Below are 19,141 nucleotides of genomic sequence, written 5' to 3'. Positions count from 1 at the left end.
TGGGCTGGGATAAAGCCAGTGCACTTGCTGCAGCATGAAGGGTACATCACCCACTGCCAACTCAGGAGGCAGCAGCCTTTCAGGGAAAAGTGCAAGATTACATTTTTCTTCCAAAACCAGAGATTAAATGTGTATTTTTGGGATACAGGCACATACCTGTACATATCCAAAGCAATGCTGACATGTGAGCACTGACATCTTGCCTGCACTGACAGCTCTTTCCATGGGCTGGAGATCTCATATACTGCAGCCAAACCCCAGGAACACATATGGGAGTAAGAAGTGCTACATCCTAATGCAGTTTTTCAGCCTGAGTCCTACCTGAGGTTGAGATCAAGCTCACAGGTATCTACAGTTGTGCCCTGCTGCCACACAGAGCTCAAGCAAGTGGCAGTGTCCTAGACTGATTTAGTCTGTAAATGTTACGGAGCACACACTATTTAAAAACAAATAAATAAAACATCTATTGTGGGTTATTAAAAAAATAAGCAGCGTTTGAGATGCATCTCCTTGTGAAAAGAAGTCCACTGTTTGTGTCTCACCAAGAACACAAGTGGCTTTTTCCCTGACAGCTCAGACAAAACTTTGATGACATACCAAAAATCAGGTAACGTGTTCTGTAAAATAGTACACAGTGTGTGCAGGCAGGAGGCACACCGTATGTCACCAAACTCATCTTGTCAGTAGTGTCACCAACCACCTATTTAGAACAAGCTTTACAAAATGCCTTTATTTATAGCCTATAATCACGCTCCTCTAATCACCACAAGCATTTCTGTGCAGTTAACTATAGGAGCAGCTATGCTACAAACCACTGCGACTTCCCTCAGTCCCCCAGTGTAATTCAAATGCAATGCTTAGCAATGCAATCAGCCTCTTGGCAGCTTCACTCTGGTTGCACGATCCAGAAAAGAAATGATAAGAAAATAAAACGCTGCTGGCCTGCACCCAGTATTTCCAAGCCCGGCGTAGCTGGCGAGCTGCAGGCACGTGCATGCGTGGCCACGTTCGTACACGTATGCATGGAGAGCAGCCAGGGGTCAGCCCTGCCCTGAGCACAGCACAGGTTCTGGGACAAGGGCTCAGAAAGGATGTCCTGGATCACCGTGTGCAGCCCCTGCTATCGCAGGAAGCGTCCTGCAATCCCTGCCATCAGTTCTTTGGGAAGCCGGCGAGGCACCGCGCTGACTTCACTCTTCCCGTCGCAGTGCTTTTCCAACCCTGCTCCTCTGAGCCCTGTTATCCCCATATCTCCTACCACAACACGTTTCTCACTTTTTCAGAGTAACTTCACTGAACGACCTCATCAAAACATTTCCATACAGTGGGATTTCCAGCTTTTCCCTCAAATACGCGCTGCCCTACGGTCTTACATGAGGAGGAAGAAGGATTTGGCACTGCTCCTGGAGGGGTGTGGGCCCAGGATTTGTGACTGAAGCAAACCTTTTCCCCAGCCACTTGGAGGATACGTTACTGGAGGTGCTTCACTTTCCTGGCTCAGCAAACACCACTTAAAATAACAAAGTACTTGGTCTGAAATATTAACAGCAATGTTCCACGAGGAGACGTTAACTTTATGCCGAGCAATGTAGGTAATGTTTTATCCCATAGTTACCCATTTTAAATCAGAAGTGTGCAGCCAAAATAGCTGGCAAGGCATTACCTTGGTGCTTTCCTCCATATCCTTTGAGTTCAGGAGCGCGTGGTTAATTCTGAAAACTATCCAGTCAAAGAGGGCGCTGTACAATGATTTAGCCATGGAGTTCCGCACAGTCACAGCCTGAAAGGAAAAAAGAAAAAGGAATTGGAAATGATTCATGCTCTGCACTGAAACGTGCTTCACCTCTTAAGCAGCCACGTCCAATGGTCGTATTTTGCCCTTGCTAAAGCCTCTGCCTGCTGTTCTACTTTACATCCCCCAGCCACCAGGGGCTCCCAGCAGTCACCACGCTGCTCTGCCAGGCCAGGCCACGAGCTGTGCCCCTGGACTTTGGCTTGACTCACTGTGATGCACTCAAGTGGATGACGCATGAGATCAAGCAATAAATCCCATGACCAAAAGCAAAAGGAAAAAATTTACATGGATTTAACTTCACCGAGATCGCTGTGGAGTTTACTTCTCCTTCCAGGGGGAAGGCAAGAGGAGGATGGATACTGCGTGGCAACCAGCAAGTTGATGGGCAAGCATGTGCTGAGGCAAGCAGTACATCTGAGATTTTTTGCTGTGTGTATCCACAATGCATCAGCTTTGCACAGGGAGCTACACACCGGATCAGAAAGGAACGATTTATACTTCAGGGCTATCTCTGCACATGGCTCTTTGGTTTCTTGCCTTGAGTTGCTTCTGCACACACTGATAACCCAAAAAGCTTACAGTATCAGCAGCAACCATCAAGTTACACTTGGGTTGGTTTTATAAGAAAAAACAAGGCAGCAACTGTGTGCTCATACAGAACTATTTCAACAAAGCCTTGGACACACACCAGTGACTTTGTATACACCACAGTCAAAACCTCCTCACCAACGTTCCCACCAACATACATGAGCTGCGTGGTCCCATGGCCCCAACCTGCAGCAAGAGTGAAGTCATGGAGCATCATTTATCTCTCACCAAAAGCTCCCTCCTTCCCCCTGAATATTTTGGGACAACATCTCTGAACGCGACTGCATGCATGCAGTTAAAACCAAGAGCCATTTCTATATGAAGCCAATGAAGAACGGTACTGTTCCCTCCATATGCTTACAGATCTTACAATACTTTGAGGTTTTTGCCCCCTTCTACGACAGCGATCCCCAGGAGAGCTGCTCTCCCTGTTCTGCTCCAGACCCAGGAAACCCTGCACAACAAATTGCCCTGATCTCCCATTTCCAATAGTTATTTTAAGACACTACGGCTGTAGCTAAAGAGCTGGCAAAAGCAATTTCACAAAGCATGAGAGGCAAAGGATGTGCTTGTACACATGGATCTCATTTGCAAACGTGCTGACTCCTTATAAGTCCATTTCTTCTCTTGCAGCTGTGCCACCCTTTGGGCTCACCGCAAAGCAGAGAGCAGACCTTCACACCCTGCATGAGAATCATTACAAGACACTTACACAGACATTATCTGCTGTATAGAACTCCAGCTTTTTACTTTTTTCCCCACTTCAATAGAGTATTCATGCTTCCTTCCTTCATTCTTCAGATCCTGCACGATGATACCTTACAGATAAAGTCCTCCAGCATCATAAGTACATACCAAACTGCATAGCAAGGGGATATTGCTTCTTCTCAAATTTAAGAAGCTACTGCAACTTCAAGGGCACGCCATCCCCCCCTCCCTGGAACGGCAGGGTGAGCACACTTGGGAAACAACTCTTCCAGCTTTTCTCTCCTTCATTTGAGGCCCTCATCTTGCACAGTCACCACACAGATTAACATTTTCCTGATAGACTCAGCAGTGGAATTTGCTTCCCTCCCAAGCACAGGTGCTCAGAAGTAAGTGGTGGCAGCACGCTCATGATGTGGAAGCATCGCAGCTGCAGCATTTTGTACTTTATTAGAAGAAGAGACGAACACACACGGCCTGCTGAAGGCAAAACACAGCTCTTAGCTCATGCCTATGCTAACTGGAGATGCCCTTTGAAACACATGGCATGTATGACGTGCGTTCTGTGTCCAGGCAGCCTTTCTTTTCCTTCTCACTTATAATCTAATTCCCCTGGAATCACTACCTTGTGATTTTACTTAGATTGTTAAACTCCCTAAAAAGCAAAGGCTTGCAGCAAACTCTCAGCTATGCAGTGACACACGGAAGCTCTGCAGGCTGCTCCGCCACTTTCTTTGGTCTTTGCATTCAGCAAGGTAAGTGCTCTCACAAGGTTCCTCCAGGGAATGGTCTACCTCAAAGCTCCAGCTCAGTATTTTCAAGCAGCTGCTGTCATCTCCAGCTTCTCATCTCCTGCACGTCTCCTTATGTGACCGTTCTGGCAGATCCCCGACGCTGTGGCACTCATAAAATTCTCACACAAAGCCAAACAAAAATAGCTCATGCGATGCCAAAAAAAATCTCTGTGGGATCAAAGCAAGCACAACATCTTGCACACACACGGAAATATCGCTTACTGATTCAAAACCAAAACAGATCAAACGCATTTGAACACAGTGATGCAGGAAATAAACTTCAGGCAAGGTTTTAATCAATAAGTTTCCTGCATTTAGGACTAACAAGAAGAATATCTGATTAGAGGCACCGATGCTTAGATGTCAGAGATGACACTTGCTAGGGCTGGCCAACATGTGCTACAATATTTGGGTTTGTCCCTAACATTGCACTGCCAAAGCAACTGGCCCATGACTTTTCATGATGGCCATTAGATTCACGCTGACTTAAAAACAGATGCACTTTTGGAAGCATCTTCTGCCAAAATGAACAAGGGGCAACAGGCTGAAGAACTGCAATCACTCTTTGAAGTGTTTTGGAGCAGACTTCAAGTCTCGGGAGCGCCAGCCTATGTTTGGAGATGGAGAAAGATATAATCTCAGAAAACCAGATTTGCTCAAATTAAAAGCCTCTGCAAAACACGCTGGGAGACATTCAGGTTAATTCTTAAGATGACAAAGCCTCCTGACGTGTACAAGATGCCATATCTGCCACCTCCAGCACCATCGCTCCGGTGCCAGGCGCTCGCATTCCTACTGCCCTGCTCAGCTGCAATGACTCAGAGCAAAAGCCAGAAAAGGGTATTTGTGATGATGGACATAAGAGCTGGTGTTTCAGCATACCCTCTTCTGCTCGGAGCTGCCAAAGCCTGCACTGCGGGCGGGATGGGCAGAGCTGTACAAGAAGAATTCAGGCTGTTAATAAATGCCAGAATGGGTTCTTTCACCTTGCTGCATGGTCAGACACTGCAGCAGTTCAGAGGCAGTTTAAACCTAGTGTAAAGCATCCTTTTGGCCTCCTAAAACCTTGGTTAAAACAGCAGCTCTTTGCTCATCCCACCACAACTTTTGTTTAAAAAAAAAATTACCAGCTGGCCCTGGTTCTGGAGCTCAATTCTGCAGCTCATCTCTTTGAGCCCAGTGCAGTACTCAAGGAAGGCACAAGCTGTGGGGGCAGCACCGGCACTTCGGATACATCTCTACGTGCAATCTAAAGGGAAATCTGATACTCCAAAGTACACCTGGAACCCAGCACAGACTGCCAGCAAAGCGGCCCATCACGCCGGAGCTGAGCTCACTCCACTCGTTATTTATTTATAGAGCTGGGCATGTTTTTGCCCAGTGAACCCAAGGCAACCTTACCAACCATCACTCACTGTCATGCTGTTGACAGAGCCCAGTGAGAAGAGGAAAAGTTCTCAGATCTCTAAGCCATGCCTTGCTTTGGGGTCTTCAGCTGCCCTGCAGGCACTGATGGCTTTGGGACACACGGCTGAGACGCCCTCGTGCTGACAGAGCCCTTGGTCACGGCACACCAAGGTTTGCTAATGTGTGAGCGAGCATGATTGCAATTCTAGCAATATGTTTTTCATCAGATGCTCCCTGTGCCAAGCTGAGCGTTTTCTGGATCGCAGACCCCACCAACTCCACTGAGATACAGAGAGAGAGACAAACTCAAAATCCTCTCCTCACCGACCTGTCCAAACCAAACAAACCACAGCCCGTATCCCTAACAGCAACTGGCCTTCAACGTCCAACTTGAAACACTTTGACCCAAACAAAAACACAGCATAAAGGCCTCTTGTAATCAGTATAAACACTTCCACCAACGTTTTTGCTTAAAAAAGCCTGCACAAAATAAATAACCACTTCTGGGCTGTGCATCACTCGACATGGAGACTCCAAAAATTAGGAGACGGCAACAGAAACAAAGCAAAGCTCATCGCTTCTGCTGTTGCTTAAGATCACTGGGTGATGGAAACTTGGGTGCAGACAGATCTTAAGGCCAGATTATATGAAATTATATATATATTAGATCTCAACAGCCTCCGAGTTTGCTTTACAGGGATGTAGTCTGATTTACTCCATCACTGCTTCCTAGCAAGCACAGGAAGCATTGCGTGCTCCTGCAGAGAAACCCAGAGAGCATTTTGTGCAGAAAAAAATCACAGTCAGCAGCAAACTATCAGTGCAGCTTTTGGGTCACTAATGTACAAATGCTGTGTTTTTTGACCCCAGTTACTGAGTGCAGGCTCAGATTCTCAGAAGTGAAATCAAAAAGCAGAACTGGAAAGCAAGTGTAAGCACCAAATTCAATGAAAGATCTGGTGAGGAATAAAACCCCATAGAGTTTAACAGTGGGCAACCCTTGTCCCACTTCTCCAGCATTAAGCAAACCAATGTAACATCCACAAACATGTTGTTGGTCAACACGACGTTCATAAATCAGCAATTCTGGGTCAACTTCATGTTATTACATCCTCTCCCAATTTTTCATCGGGGACAACGCAGACGGGTGCAAGGTCAATGCGCCCACTGCAGAATTGCTAAAAGCCACCAGTACTTGAAAACAGGATGTTTAAAAGCCGTTTCTCAGCAAAAATCTGGAAAACTCACTGGGTCTGTAAGAGGAGATGCTTCAGAACTGAGCGTGGTGTGTCAAGGTTCCTCCTGGTTTTTTGCATTTCCTTGTGCGTGTTACTTACTCGCACTGACCACAGTCAGCCCACAGGTTCTACAAATGCAAAATTACCACCTATCAAATTACCACCAAAATTACCAAAAAGTCTGTAGCAGTAAAGCTTGCTGTGATCTTCCCAATAACAATCTCCAAAATCCAACTGGTTGGAATACGGACGCTCTCAACACTACTGATGAACTCTGCCCTCCCAGTAAAGCGGTAAATCTTCCGGAGCTCATGGAGTTACAAGCACACGTGTGTGTGTGTTTCCTGCCCTCTAGGAAGAAAACAAGCAGCGCTTGCTCCCCTTTCAGACCAACGTTATCAAATACAAAACCAACCAGAGCAGTTCCAAGAGGACAAGAAGCATCTCTTTGCAACGGACGTGACATCTGTAGGAGTTTATGCAGAAGGTGATCAAGACATGAGATAATGCGCTCAGTAAATCCACTCCCTGTAGAACGCTTGACATCTTCTGCTTGTGTACAACAGAAATGGAGATTACTGTTCTCTTCAGGAAATAAGATATGAATGCAGGAAGAGAGGAAATATCCCGTTCTTCCTTAGGGCCTTTGATAGACTTCCTATAATTTCTATACAAGGATGAAAGGTGCTTCCAATGAAATATTCAGGAAAATAAAAAAAAAAAGAAAAAGCAACTCCAGGATTCTTCCCCTCCAGGAAATCCCTTAAAAATCCAATCTGCATACCTATTTATAGTGGTTCTATGGGGTTTTGTCTGTTTTTCTTTTGATACATGGAATACATTTGCTGTGCATTACCCGAAGAATCAATCCTAGTTCTGCTCGTAGGGAGCTAGCAGTAAGCCCCAGGAACCTGGGATAGCACACAAAAAACCCCCGTGATCTGCTGATCACACACACGATTTGGTTTGATGTTACAATCCAATGTTTGTTTCAAAATCCTTATCAGCCATTCCCATTTTCCCCCATTTAATCTCCAAGGTGAAATTCAGCTTCATAATTACACTCGTACTTATTCTCACGTCAATGCTTTATTCCAAAATGCCTGAGAGGAAAATAAAACACATTTTAATACCTACTGAATTTCACTCTTGGTCTTAACTAATGCTTTCTGCTGATGCTTCCTTCAATAGCTGCAGTGGATTTAAGCACTATATATAATCACAGAATGGCTTGGGTTGGAAAGGACCTCAAGGATCATCAGCTCCAACTCCCCTGCTGCTTGCAGAGTTGCCAATCTCCATATCCAATACCAGACCAGGCTGCCTAGGGCCCCATCCAACCTGGCCTTGAACACCTCCAGGGATGGGGCATCCCTAAGGGCAGGTTGTGGGATGTGAGATCTTTTCATTATCTCACAGATAGCAGAAGTCAATCACTTTGAAGAAGTGGGAAAAGAACAGGACAGAAGTATATTTATCTATCTTTGAGTGGAAGTACCTATTCGGAGTTACGCTGCGTGTTTGAGCAAATGATGGAACAGATCAGTTCCTGCTCTTAAAGAACTTATGTATGTATTTTAATATTAGCAACGTTTAACCAATGGATATGGACATGACTGAGATCAGAAGCAACAGAAACAAGAGCGATTCAAGCTTTCACAGTACACCTGCTTTACATCTCCTAAAGGAGCCCAACGAACAGGAGCAGAAGCCACGCATTCCTTCCCTATAGCTCTGACCATCCAGCCCACGTAGGCACCTTAGTGATTACAGTATCTGCAGCTGTTGTGAATTACAAGAGCACATAAGGCAGGCATTAAGCTTAGTTTCACTTAAACGAGGCTCAAAGGCCGCAGCTCTAACAAGACCACTGTGTGTATGCACAGAGCGTGTCAGTGCTGCATGAGAACAGTAATAATACCAGAATTACCTTTTCATCTCTGATGCTGCCACTGCTCTGCGAGTGCTGGAAATTAAACACTTACAGGATGGATTGGGCTTATTTTGGTACTCATACAGGCAGAGAGCTGCTGAGGCACGCTTACTGGGTCTGCTGCTCCCATTCTGAACTGCAGCAGCAGAGAAGGCAGGGCGAGCAGTGTAGCTGTAAGGCTGGTGGTGGAGGGCAGCAGCACTGCACTCAAACCTGGCTGCACATCAGATGCCCTCTGCAGTTCAGTGAAACACGGACAGCACGCCATCGCTCTTCTGGATTTGTAAAACAGATGCAAAAGCACTGAGCTGCTGGAATTAGACAAGGTCTAAGTTTCTCCTTTTGCCTGAATGCAGGTTTTGGTGACTAACTCTTCTCCGACATGGGGCTGAGCCTACTGAGCAGGTCCTGGGCCATACATGTGTGCACACAGAATTACGGATCCCTGCTGCTTCGCTCGCTTTCTATGTATTACCTAAAGCATTTCGTGCCTGGTTTACATTCACTGCTGCATCCCACGGTGAGAGGTAGATTAAGCAGCTTTTGTGCTCCCCCTGGGCCACAGGACATGGGCTGAGACAGGCAGGCTTAGCTTTTTTTTTTTTTTTTTTTTTTTTTTTATAAACAGAGGCTTAGCACCCAGAGGAAAGTACTCTTGCAGGATATCAGACTCTAGCTTAATCCCTATCTTGGCATCAAGGAGTATTATATCATACAGGGGCTGAGCAACTATGATGTAATTTTCCATACCCATATTTTATCTTCGCATCATATTAAAATCCTGTCATCCTCCAGCTTGCTTCTCCTAGGAGACCTCACATTGTTAATGCATCGTGCTGCCTTGACTTTGGAAGAGATTTTTTATGATTTTTGTTTGCATTGATTAAGCACGAGAAAGGTCTTTAGACAGATGAGAGGAAAAAGAGAGGGAGTATGAAGTACAAAGAAGGAAAAGCTTGCTCAGAAGTGCTCCAAACTTTCCTATAAGGGTTCACCTTTGCGTTTCATTTCCATGAATATGCCTGCAAATAACACATCCCCAAAAGCCCTCCAAAGCCCTGCACTACCACAAGGACTTCGTACTCATCGTGTGTTAACCTGTTCAACCCTGCACCGCCCCCTATTCTCAGGTATGTTCCCACTGACACTGCCATTCCTGTGCTAGCACAACTCCAAGGAACAGCACACACGGCAGAACTGCTCTCCAGCCCTCCCCTCCTCACTCATCCCCAACACTGCACAGGGAAAATGAAGTGGAAAATCTGAAACAAGAACAACAGCTCCTGTGGGTGTGAAGTGAATCCCAGCAGGTGGTAGGCAGGGCTCGGATGAGGACAGATGGAGGACCCATCATTCCCATCACCAACTGCTGCTCTTTATTTTTAGAGCTGTTTTGCAAGCCCCCACCTTTAATACTGTCACACTGGACTGAGTATCTGTAATGTGCTGTGGCCACGCTCTTCAGAAAAAGCACCCAGCATACACTTAGAACCAAACTAAATCAGCAATGATGCTTCAGTGTTTTCCTCAATTTCTGCGCTCTGGAGCCGTGTGGTTGTAAAGTCATCTTCCCAGAAAGATTTCAGCCAAAGCCTTCAGATCTGTGTGGTACAGTTAGAAAATGGGATCTGCAACCTATTAAAAAAAGTACAAAAAGATTCCCTCTTTCTGAAATAAAACTTCCAGAAAACAAGTGTGTTCTTCTACTTCTTCCCATGGAGGAAAGGATGCAAGAAGAGATGTCCTGCTGAAGGGGCTCTCATGGAAAGCTGCAGGCAGCCAAATTTGAAGGGAAAAGAAAACAAGAGTTTCCCTCCACCTGCGTTCACCCTGAGCCTATTGAAACAAACAGCTGAGATCCCATTCAGACTACCAGGCCCTTTGTCCAGGCCCTTTGTCCGTGTTTTCACAATGGCACTGTACATAAATAAATCAGGAGGTTGCTCAGTGACACAAGAGCAGGGTGTGTGACCTGACCCCAGCTCGAATCCCCAGGCTACATTTAGGGAAATTTGCTCCCAAGTTCACGGGCACAAAGTACCTGCATTCCTACTGCAAAGCACAGCACCTGGCCAAAAATAGCACTTGAGCTGTTAACAGCCAAATCCTGCCCTTCCCAAGCAAAAACACTTGTAGAAAAACTTGTTTTGCCAGTCTATGTTGTCTCACTGCAAGCTTTTTTTTGGCAAGCCTCCTCAATGGGAAAGGATTCCTCATCACTCCTCAAACTGCTCCACCACGGAGCCTAGGATCGTGCAGCACAGTCTCACCCCACAGAGCTTCTGCACCTCCCATCAAGTGTTGATGGACAGTCATTAGCTGTCAAAAGTCAATTTAGATTTACTCAGTTTGAGATTATATGGAAAATCCCGTACTCCAACCAACAGTAACAAATTACATACTGCATGAGAAAAGCTGACTTGCAAATGGGTTGTTCCCATTCTGACAAAGCTCTTCACATGACTTTAGACTGAATTTACTAAAGATTCTGAAATTGCAGTTTTCATTAACCAGATGTAGTTAAAACAATCTTTCAAAGAGCCTGGAATGGATCTGATGAGAGAAAGTGAACCTGGAGTGAAGAAACTGATAGCAGGCATAGAAAAATCGCCATTTCCCTTCCTAAAAACCCTTATTTTGATGACTGCTCAGAATTTTTGAAAGCTGAGATTCTTCTTTTTCCCCAAACATTGCTGACACAAGATGCAAGGGCAGTGAAGAGCGAAGGTAACAGCCTTTGTGCATGACCTCTGGGTTCCCCTGATGATCAGATGTGCATCGTTACCATGAAGTTGCACAGCTTTGGGTAATTCCTGCAGACACCGGCTCCCCTGCTGCAACCTCTGCCACACACACCTTCAGGGCACACAGTAAAAGAACCCAGGCAGATTGAAAACAAAGACCCAACGTTTACGGGCTCCGTCTTCCTAGCAAAGGATGCTGCAACTCAGGGTGAAGCCCAGCAATCCCAGAAAAAGAGCCTCATCCAAGTGCACGTCCTGCCCCCAAGCACTGCTGCTCCTGGTATTCTGGAGGAAAAATAAGAAATTTAGTCCCATGAGAAGATTTCTTCTGAAGCTCTGCATCGTCAGGTCACCTTCGTATCCTGAAGCAGAGACGCTTGCAGGTCTCTTAGAAGCTTTGTGGGATTTCTGGCTTATTCAAGTAATACTTTTCTGCAATTCTGAATACGCTCATCAGTGTAGGAAGTCTTCAAAGGAATCCTGCTAAGCCCTTAACGTTAATGACCTGTGGTGACAATGAGTCTCATATCTAATGGGCTCTGGCATAAGTAGGTGCTTCCAGCAGTTTTACATCTTTCTACTCTATTGAGTGTCCTAATACTTCAAGACTGAGAGCGCACATCCCAATTTCTGCACACTATTATTTTGTCTCCTACCCACTTTTCCCCTATTATTTTCAGTCTGCAAGGTGCTCACCATCAGCTGCAACTATAATCTTTTCCCTTGTGTGTTTTTTTTAAACTTTATTTCTTTTATTATCTTAGATAATGCCGTGCCATTTGTAAACTTGGCCCTGAAACTCCATTCCTTTTCTCTTTATAATGATCTGAAAAAGGCATCAGACAGTACCACCACAAGTACATGAGCCAGTGAAACATCTCTCAGCTCTTTGCTGCGATGAAATATTTTTTTCCTCTCGTTAAGGCTTTGCTATCTTGTGTCACTGCCAATTAACTGTTACCTCGCTGAAAATGAACTGTTCTCCCCGGCTCAGCTCACAAACAGTCCGAAATAAACATTTTGCTGGACTTTTACTGAAGCAACCAGGCTAAGAAAAGGCACACGCACCCCATGGCCCCTTTGGTACCAGAGAACGCAGCTTCAGTGCTCAGCACCCCGCTTCTTTCTCTGGGTAGCAGGCTTTCAAGAGACCATTTCTGTTAGCAAACCTTAAGCAATTTTTCTAAGCCACCATCAACTGATTTCACATGGACCTACATCTGCATTTATTTACACAGAATAAAATGCACAGCACAGACTGATAACTGCAATGCAGGCATCCAGCATGCCATCATAGGATGCTTGCAGCATGCTCTCATGGCCAAGTAACTGCCTGCATGTAAGAGCCACTGGCTAAATCGCAGGCACGCAGCCATTGAAGCAAAGAGATGACAGCACTTTATGTCTTATAGGAGCTTTGAAATAAAAAGTTCAAAGTAACTCCTTGTTACAGAGCATTAGCAGAATTTGACTCATTGACTTAAAATGACTTATGGTCATGCAGTAGGACTGAAAAATATTTGCACCCCAGGTTTTGCTATAAACATATAAAGGAGTGATAACAAGGAGAGGAGAGGAAGCAGCACGCCCTCCTTGTGCCTGCAGGGCTGCTCTGGCCACAGCACTCCAGCCCTCCCCTGGCTTTTAAGATAGTGATTTTCCCCTATGGATACACACTGAGTTCCCTACACAGCATTCACTGTGACACCCATCAAACAAGCAGCTCCTAACAGCTTTCCAGACTTGAAGGAGTGGCACAATCAGGTTACTCGCTGCCCAAGAAATTCTCTCACATCTTTCATTTTCCTTCTCTTGGCTGTCTACACATCAGACTTCTTCAGAAAGTGTGAATTCATTCATTAACTCATCCTGAGGGATAAAACCTCTGGGTTGCAAACAGCTGAAAATTAGAGAGGTCTGCTAAAACGAGCCTTTCTGCAAAGTCATTGGCTTAAGTAATGCCAATGGAACCAAATGAATGGAATGCATCATGGAAAAGAAAAATCTGCTTTCTGGAAGGATGTGAAAGAGGATTTGCTAACAGATGTTTTACTTGGATAATGAGTTTCTTTCTGCATCTGATGGAGAACAGGGAAAAACACAGAGGCCCTGGTGAAAAACAAAGCAGGTGACAGACAGCAGCTGGATAAGCAGAACAAACAGGACAGAAACCAGGTGTGGATGGGTGATGTGCTTGACCCAGGGCTCAGCTCTGCTGCCATGTGCAGGGGAACAAGCTGAGCAATGCAAAGGTCAATTGGAGAGAGAAGCATCAGTTGAGATGGACTTCAGAGAGGTAAATGGTTATCTTAGGGTGTACAGTAATGCTCAGGGAGGGCCCTGCAGTAAGCAGCAATGGAAAAAATCTGAATTCTCTGCATTATTTAGACAGAAGCAGGGAGACAGATGTGGCCCAGAAAGGCAGTGCCTTGTCCAGATTAAGCTTAAGATGATGCTCAGATTACATATCTAAGGAAAAACAAAGATTTTGTTTGTAGTTAACAGCCCCTGAGTTGTCCACAAAGCTTTGATTAAAGTGCTCTGCTCCTGCCACATGTTTCCTACCACATACTACCCAAGCTGCTCAGCACTCAATAGGTCTGGTGGTTGGTTTTGTTTGGGTACCTGAAATGAAGCCTACAAATGCTTTCTGACCTCTCAGGGAAGACTGCACAAATGCATATAACAATAAAAGGTGGAGCTGAGGAGTGCAGGAACACTCAGAAGATTCTTCTACCATTAAAACCCCATTTTTCTTTATCTCGTTTATGTGCCTGTCACAGTTCACCAAGCTAGGCAGGAGAACACTGGCTGCAGGAATGCCCACGTGCAAGGCAGACACGAAGCAAAATACTCCAATCAGCTGAGAAATCACCGACTGCTCTCCTGTTCCTGAGGCCAAATCTTCTCCTTCCAAAGGATCCTCATTGCTGCACGCTGTTTGCTCACTGAAGTGGAACTGGCTGGCTCCCTGTTATCAGACAGCACTCACACCACGCAGACACATCGTGATTTCTCTGGAAATCCATTAACTGCTGCTGGTTACCTTAATACACAGCCGTGCTCCTCACAAAGACACTCACGGCTGCTCTGGGCAATGAATCTTGACCTCTGAACAGAACTGCAGCCTTTCATGTCTGCGCAGCTTTCCCCGAGTTGATCTGCAGCACAAAGCCTCTGAACCTTAGCGCTACACCAAATTACGCAGCCGTTTCAAACACTGCATTAAAATACCATCCAGCTGCTATAAAGGGAAAAATGAGCGGTTCCAGGAGGCAACTCCATGGCAGACAAGCCAGTGTGGGTCTGAAGATAAGAGGCAGCTGCCAGAGGTAAATACAAGCATTATTTATGGCTGCGGTGTCCTCGCTCATTTGAATTTCAGCAGCCATCTGAAAAGCAGACTCAGTGTGTACAGGCAACTCTCACACAGGGCGTGCAATCGAGCCCACGATTGCCATCAAAAAAAGAATTGCAACTACAAAGCAGTGTCGATTTTTCATTGTAATACCCTGAGGACAGGCAGTGATTACAAATGAAGCAACAAGCTGCACCTTGAGCTGGGAACTCTGCTCACGAGTGTCTGCTCCTGACTGCAGCCCTGCAAGAGCCCACGCTGCTACCTCATATCTTCTGTCTGCGTGGGTGAAATAAGTAAAACACATCAAATGCAACCTCTGTGCGTTGGGAAGAACTTGATCAGCAGAAGGTGACAGCATCAGCAGCTGCTGGGACGCAGGAGGCAGTGCTCCTGCTGTTTGGCTGAGTCTTACCTTCCTACTGGAGCTCAACAGCTGTATGTTAACCTGATTGAGACCACCCAAAGCCACCCACCGTACCGAAAGAAGCAGAGTTTGACAAAGCCAGCATTTCTGCCCAAACTGGAAAGCGGAACGAAGCCAGCAAGAAGTGTTGTAATACAGAAGGACAATGTGAATAAACACAAGCAGTTGCAGCTGTCATCCTCAACACCACGAGCTTCAGGCTGCAGGGATGAGTTGTCATCACTAGTGCTGCTCAAGGACATTTTGCAATACGTTTCACCCAAGCACCAAGAGATGCCAGAATAAAGTATCTCCTCTGACTTCAACCATTGCAGAGATGAACAGATACACAAGAAGAGCCTGACTTAAATTTAGAACAATTATGAAGGAGAACGTTTCAAACAAGGAACTGCCAAGTGCTCAAACCACAGTTCCCAAAAAAGCCCCAAACCACACAACAATGTTTCTAATCAGCGTACAATAACAGCGCAGCCAACAAGCATGCAGATGGAGAGGAATGCAGTATTGCTGCAAATCCAACACAGGCATCCTCTCTGTGTACTTGTAGGGCTACAGCTCAGGAAAACTGAAGAGAAAAGCCTTCACTTGGTGCAACGAAGTCCAATCTCAGCTCTGATACTTCCAAACTTCTAAAGAAAGGAAGGGCAGAAATTGCTGTGGCAGGACCACAAGATTATGGACCTTGCAGCAGCCAGGCTGTGAACACACAGAGAGCATTTGCCATTTCACCTGAGCTATCTCCCATGCTGAGTTCCCACCCATATATATTCCAATGTTGTTTGATGAAAGAGGACAGAAAACAGCCCCCGTGCAGAGCTCCAAGAGAAGCAATTCCTGCACCTGGAAGGGATGCAAGTGGGAACCTCATCAAAGCTCATTTTGAGAAAGGAACCCATTCAAAACTTAAGATCTCGAGGCTGTGTCTGAAAAGTGCTTATATCAGATTACAGCTCCTCCTTGCAACTCCTCTCCAATAACCAGAAGCCCGTCAAGAACATGAAGTCTCTCAGGTGCCGTGTCCACAGTGCAGGCTCTCTTGCTCTGCCAAGCAATCTCACCACTGACAATCCACAATGCTACCTGCAGACCCCCAAACTTCACTATTCCCACTCACGGTTTAGACAAAACGTTTAAGAAATGAGCTTGTAGGCCTGAGAGCCCCTTTTTCAGCCTAGTTTTTGCTCAATTTTTGCACTTCTTTTAGTAACTGACGCGCTGCCCAGACATCTGGGTGCAGGCTGCGTGCATAAAATTGCTCAAAGCCTTGCAAAGGCACTTGGTAGATGCAAGCTGCTCTTCTTGATGGTGTAAAAGAGCAAATCTACGCCAAACTAAAGTTTTTACAATCCTCTTAAGAGAGCCACTGGAGCATGGCCTTTTCCAGACAAATTCCACTGAAACTTTCGGTCTATCAACAACCTGAAAAAGGCATCGAGCATTTTAGCATCTGGAAAATCAAGTAGCTGCCATACACATCATTCCCTTATCGGGAAGGGCAGCTATGAGTTGTGGTGGGGCAGTCGTGTCTGCAAACCCTTAAAACCTCCAATTCCTTGGATCCAATTTGTAAAACACCTAAAAATAACCAACCCCCTGATTCCCTCCATGAATCCCTGTCAAATAAAATCCAGCAGTCACATTCAAGGCCAGGCTGGATGTGGCTCTGGGCAGCCTGGGCTGATGGCTGGTGACCCTGCACACAGCAGGGGGTTGAAACTGGATGAGCACTGTGGTCCTTTTCAACCCAGGCCATTCTGTGATTCTATGATTCTAACACTGTAAGAACAGCAGATAGAAAATGCCCACTTTTCCTGACTCAATTTGCAGCTCCTTACAGAATGATTAGGTCATGGAGCTTACATCAGAGTGCATGATCACACAGTGAGCCACTGCAGTCTGATGCTCCTCTGGCTTCCCCTCACCACACCCTGATTCTTCATTTCTTTTACCAGATATTAGTGACAAACCTTTACCAGCGAACACATCTGAGATCTACAAGCAGCAACATCACCAAGAACATTCTGGAAAGCTTTTCAGCAGTTCACACTCAGCTATCTCTGGTAGCAACAGAGCACATCGATCAGACTTTAGACAGTTTAACATATTAGAAGGAACTGTTTAATCCAACTTGCCAAGTTTGGCAGTGAAGTGGTTGAAAGAGTTTGCTCCATCAGCACTGCTGGTGGGAAAAAAGCTCCAGCAAAAGGGAAGGAATAGAAATGCTTTAAACTATTCTAGCAATTTCCTCAGTCTGTGCATAAAACATCAGAAAAAAGTGCAGACATCACCTCCACTGCACACTCATCACAAAGGTGTGACTGAAGCACACTGCCCTTTGCTGGGAGAGATTCAAGTCTCGTTCAAAGACTTTGAAGATGAAAGTTTTATTTCAGTTACTGAACTTGAGCACACAAACTCAAAAATGGAAAATGTGCATTTTATGCTGGGAAGAAAGAAAAGAAAAAAATATCTACAGTCCATTCTAATGACAGCACTTTGTTTCTATTTGCAACACAGCTGACTGCTCTGGGGGACGTTGCTCAAGATGCTGTGCATTCTCATCAAGCATGCTCTGTGCTCTTAAATGGAGGAATACAACAGGAGACCCAGAAACATCCAAAATATGTTTTGCAGCAGAGCAGCATTTACATACTTGGGAACATTTGAGAAGAAAACAGAGGTATTTCTATTTAACAACCACAGAATGTAATTCAGAATTCCTGGAAACCACATGTTCAGGGGAAAACACATGTTTGCTGACATTGTAACCTCAGACAGACCATAATAAAGAATTTGCAGTTCATGCAGTGCCATCCCCAAGGCCAGCAGCAACACGGAAAGCACTCAGGACAAGCTGAGATGCTGACAGAGCCATGCAGTCTCCGAAGCATCCTGCAAGGGCCCAGGAACTGAAACAGGAGTTTTCTACAGAAGACCTCCAGCTCCTCCCATACAGGAACCATGACTAACAGGGGCACTTCAGAACCACGCCAAAAACTTCCTGGAGCTCTTAGATCACCACTCTGTTGTGGGATGAATCAGTGCTACAGCGTAGGCATGTGTGGAGACTGCTACTTAACGTGCATCACATGCGTTCAGTGATGCATGGTTGCACTCTGCACAACATTTAACAACTGTTAAGCCATTAAAATATTCAAACACCATCACAGAGTAACATGCAAACCTGCTTTTCAAGAGCAGAAGGTAAAGCCAACCGTTTTCCAGCTTCACGCACATCAGTTTCTCCTACATTTGTTTAGTTTCACGCAAATAAATGAAAGCTAAAAGCAACTCCACCAGGGTTAAGTGTGCATTTCAGTCTCATTTCAGAACACCGAAAGCCAAGCCAAGAGTTTCTCTTAGAACTAAACACAGCATACAGACCTCTGCCAGTTTGTAGGGTAAGATCAGCTTTTCTCCTACTGTCACTGTCTTTCTGGTAACCAAGGCCTCAAACAGCATTTCTTCTTTCACCTAAAACAAAAAAAGCATTGATATTAACAATTATTCCAAGACTAATTTTTTTTAAAAATCCACTTTGCTTTGCCAGCCCTTACAAAGTTAATGCTCAGTGCATAACAATGAGCTAGATATTCGGAGAAGACAATTCAGCCCCTACATCCAGCATCACAAAACAACAGAGCATTCAAGAGAACCTGATTTTCTGCATTCAGCCATCTCAGTTCCAGCAAGTTCCCATTGCTCGCCTTTGTTCCCACTCTAGCTCCTCCCTCTCACACTTTTTTCACCTCTGTTAGCAAAAAAAAACAACCTCTCAACTTTCTGGTGTTATCATACAAATTACTCTACAAACAAGCAAAATGGTGTCAGTGGTTTAAGAGAGGTATCTGGGTGGGGTTGGGTTTGTTGCTTTTGTGTGTGCTTTTTTTCCACTCCGATTTGAGAGAAGGGGGGAGCTTAGGAGGAGAATTGAAACCTGACAAGAAAAGCACCAGATATTTGCTCTGATATTCACACCTGATACTGAACTCCCTGAAGAAATCAGCCCCCAACCAGGTGACAACCATTTGCTCATCAGCCCTTTGCAGAGATCAGCTGTTGCATAAACACAAAGAGGGCAAATAGGTGAGCAGGGCTAGCAAATTAAAGAGTCCCTGCCTCCAACCATCAGGAGAAAGCCTCCGTCCAGCA

At 45.4% G+C, this 19,141-nt stretch overlaps 1 protein-coding gene across 1 annotated transcript in view; it reads right to left on the bottom strand.

Annotated features, from left to right (window-relative positions):
* Positions 1–19,141, bottom strand: part of MYO9A (myosin IXA) — a gene marked incomplete at both ends in the record, with an annotated part of 131,334 nt that overhangs the window by 67,577 nt on the left and 44,616 nt on the right. The window contains 2 exons of the mRNA XM_079540626.1: positions 1,664–1,780; positions 18,374–18,463. Coding sequence (XP_079396752.1) covers positions 1,664–1,780; positions 18,374–18,463 — 207 coding nt within the window. The remainder of the gene's footprint in view (positions 1–1,663; positions 1,781–18,373; positions 18,464–19,141) is intronic.

Source organism: Tetrao urogallus (genome assembly GCF_951394365.1).
Source record: "Tetrao urogallus genome assembly, chromosome: 11".
In the NCBI taxonomy this organism is placed as follows: domain Eukaryota; kingdom Metazoa; phylum Chordata; class Aves; order Galliformes; family Phasianidae; genus Tetrao; species Tetrao urogallus.
The sequence above is the reverse complement of the archived record's forward strand: the minus strand, read 5'-3'. Positions and strand labels throughout refer to the sequence as shown.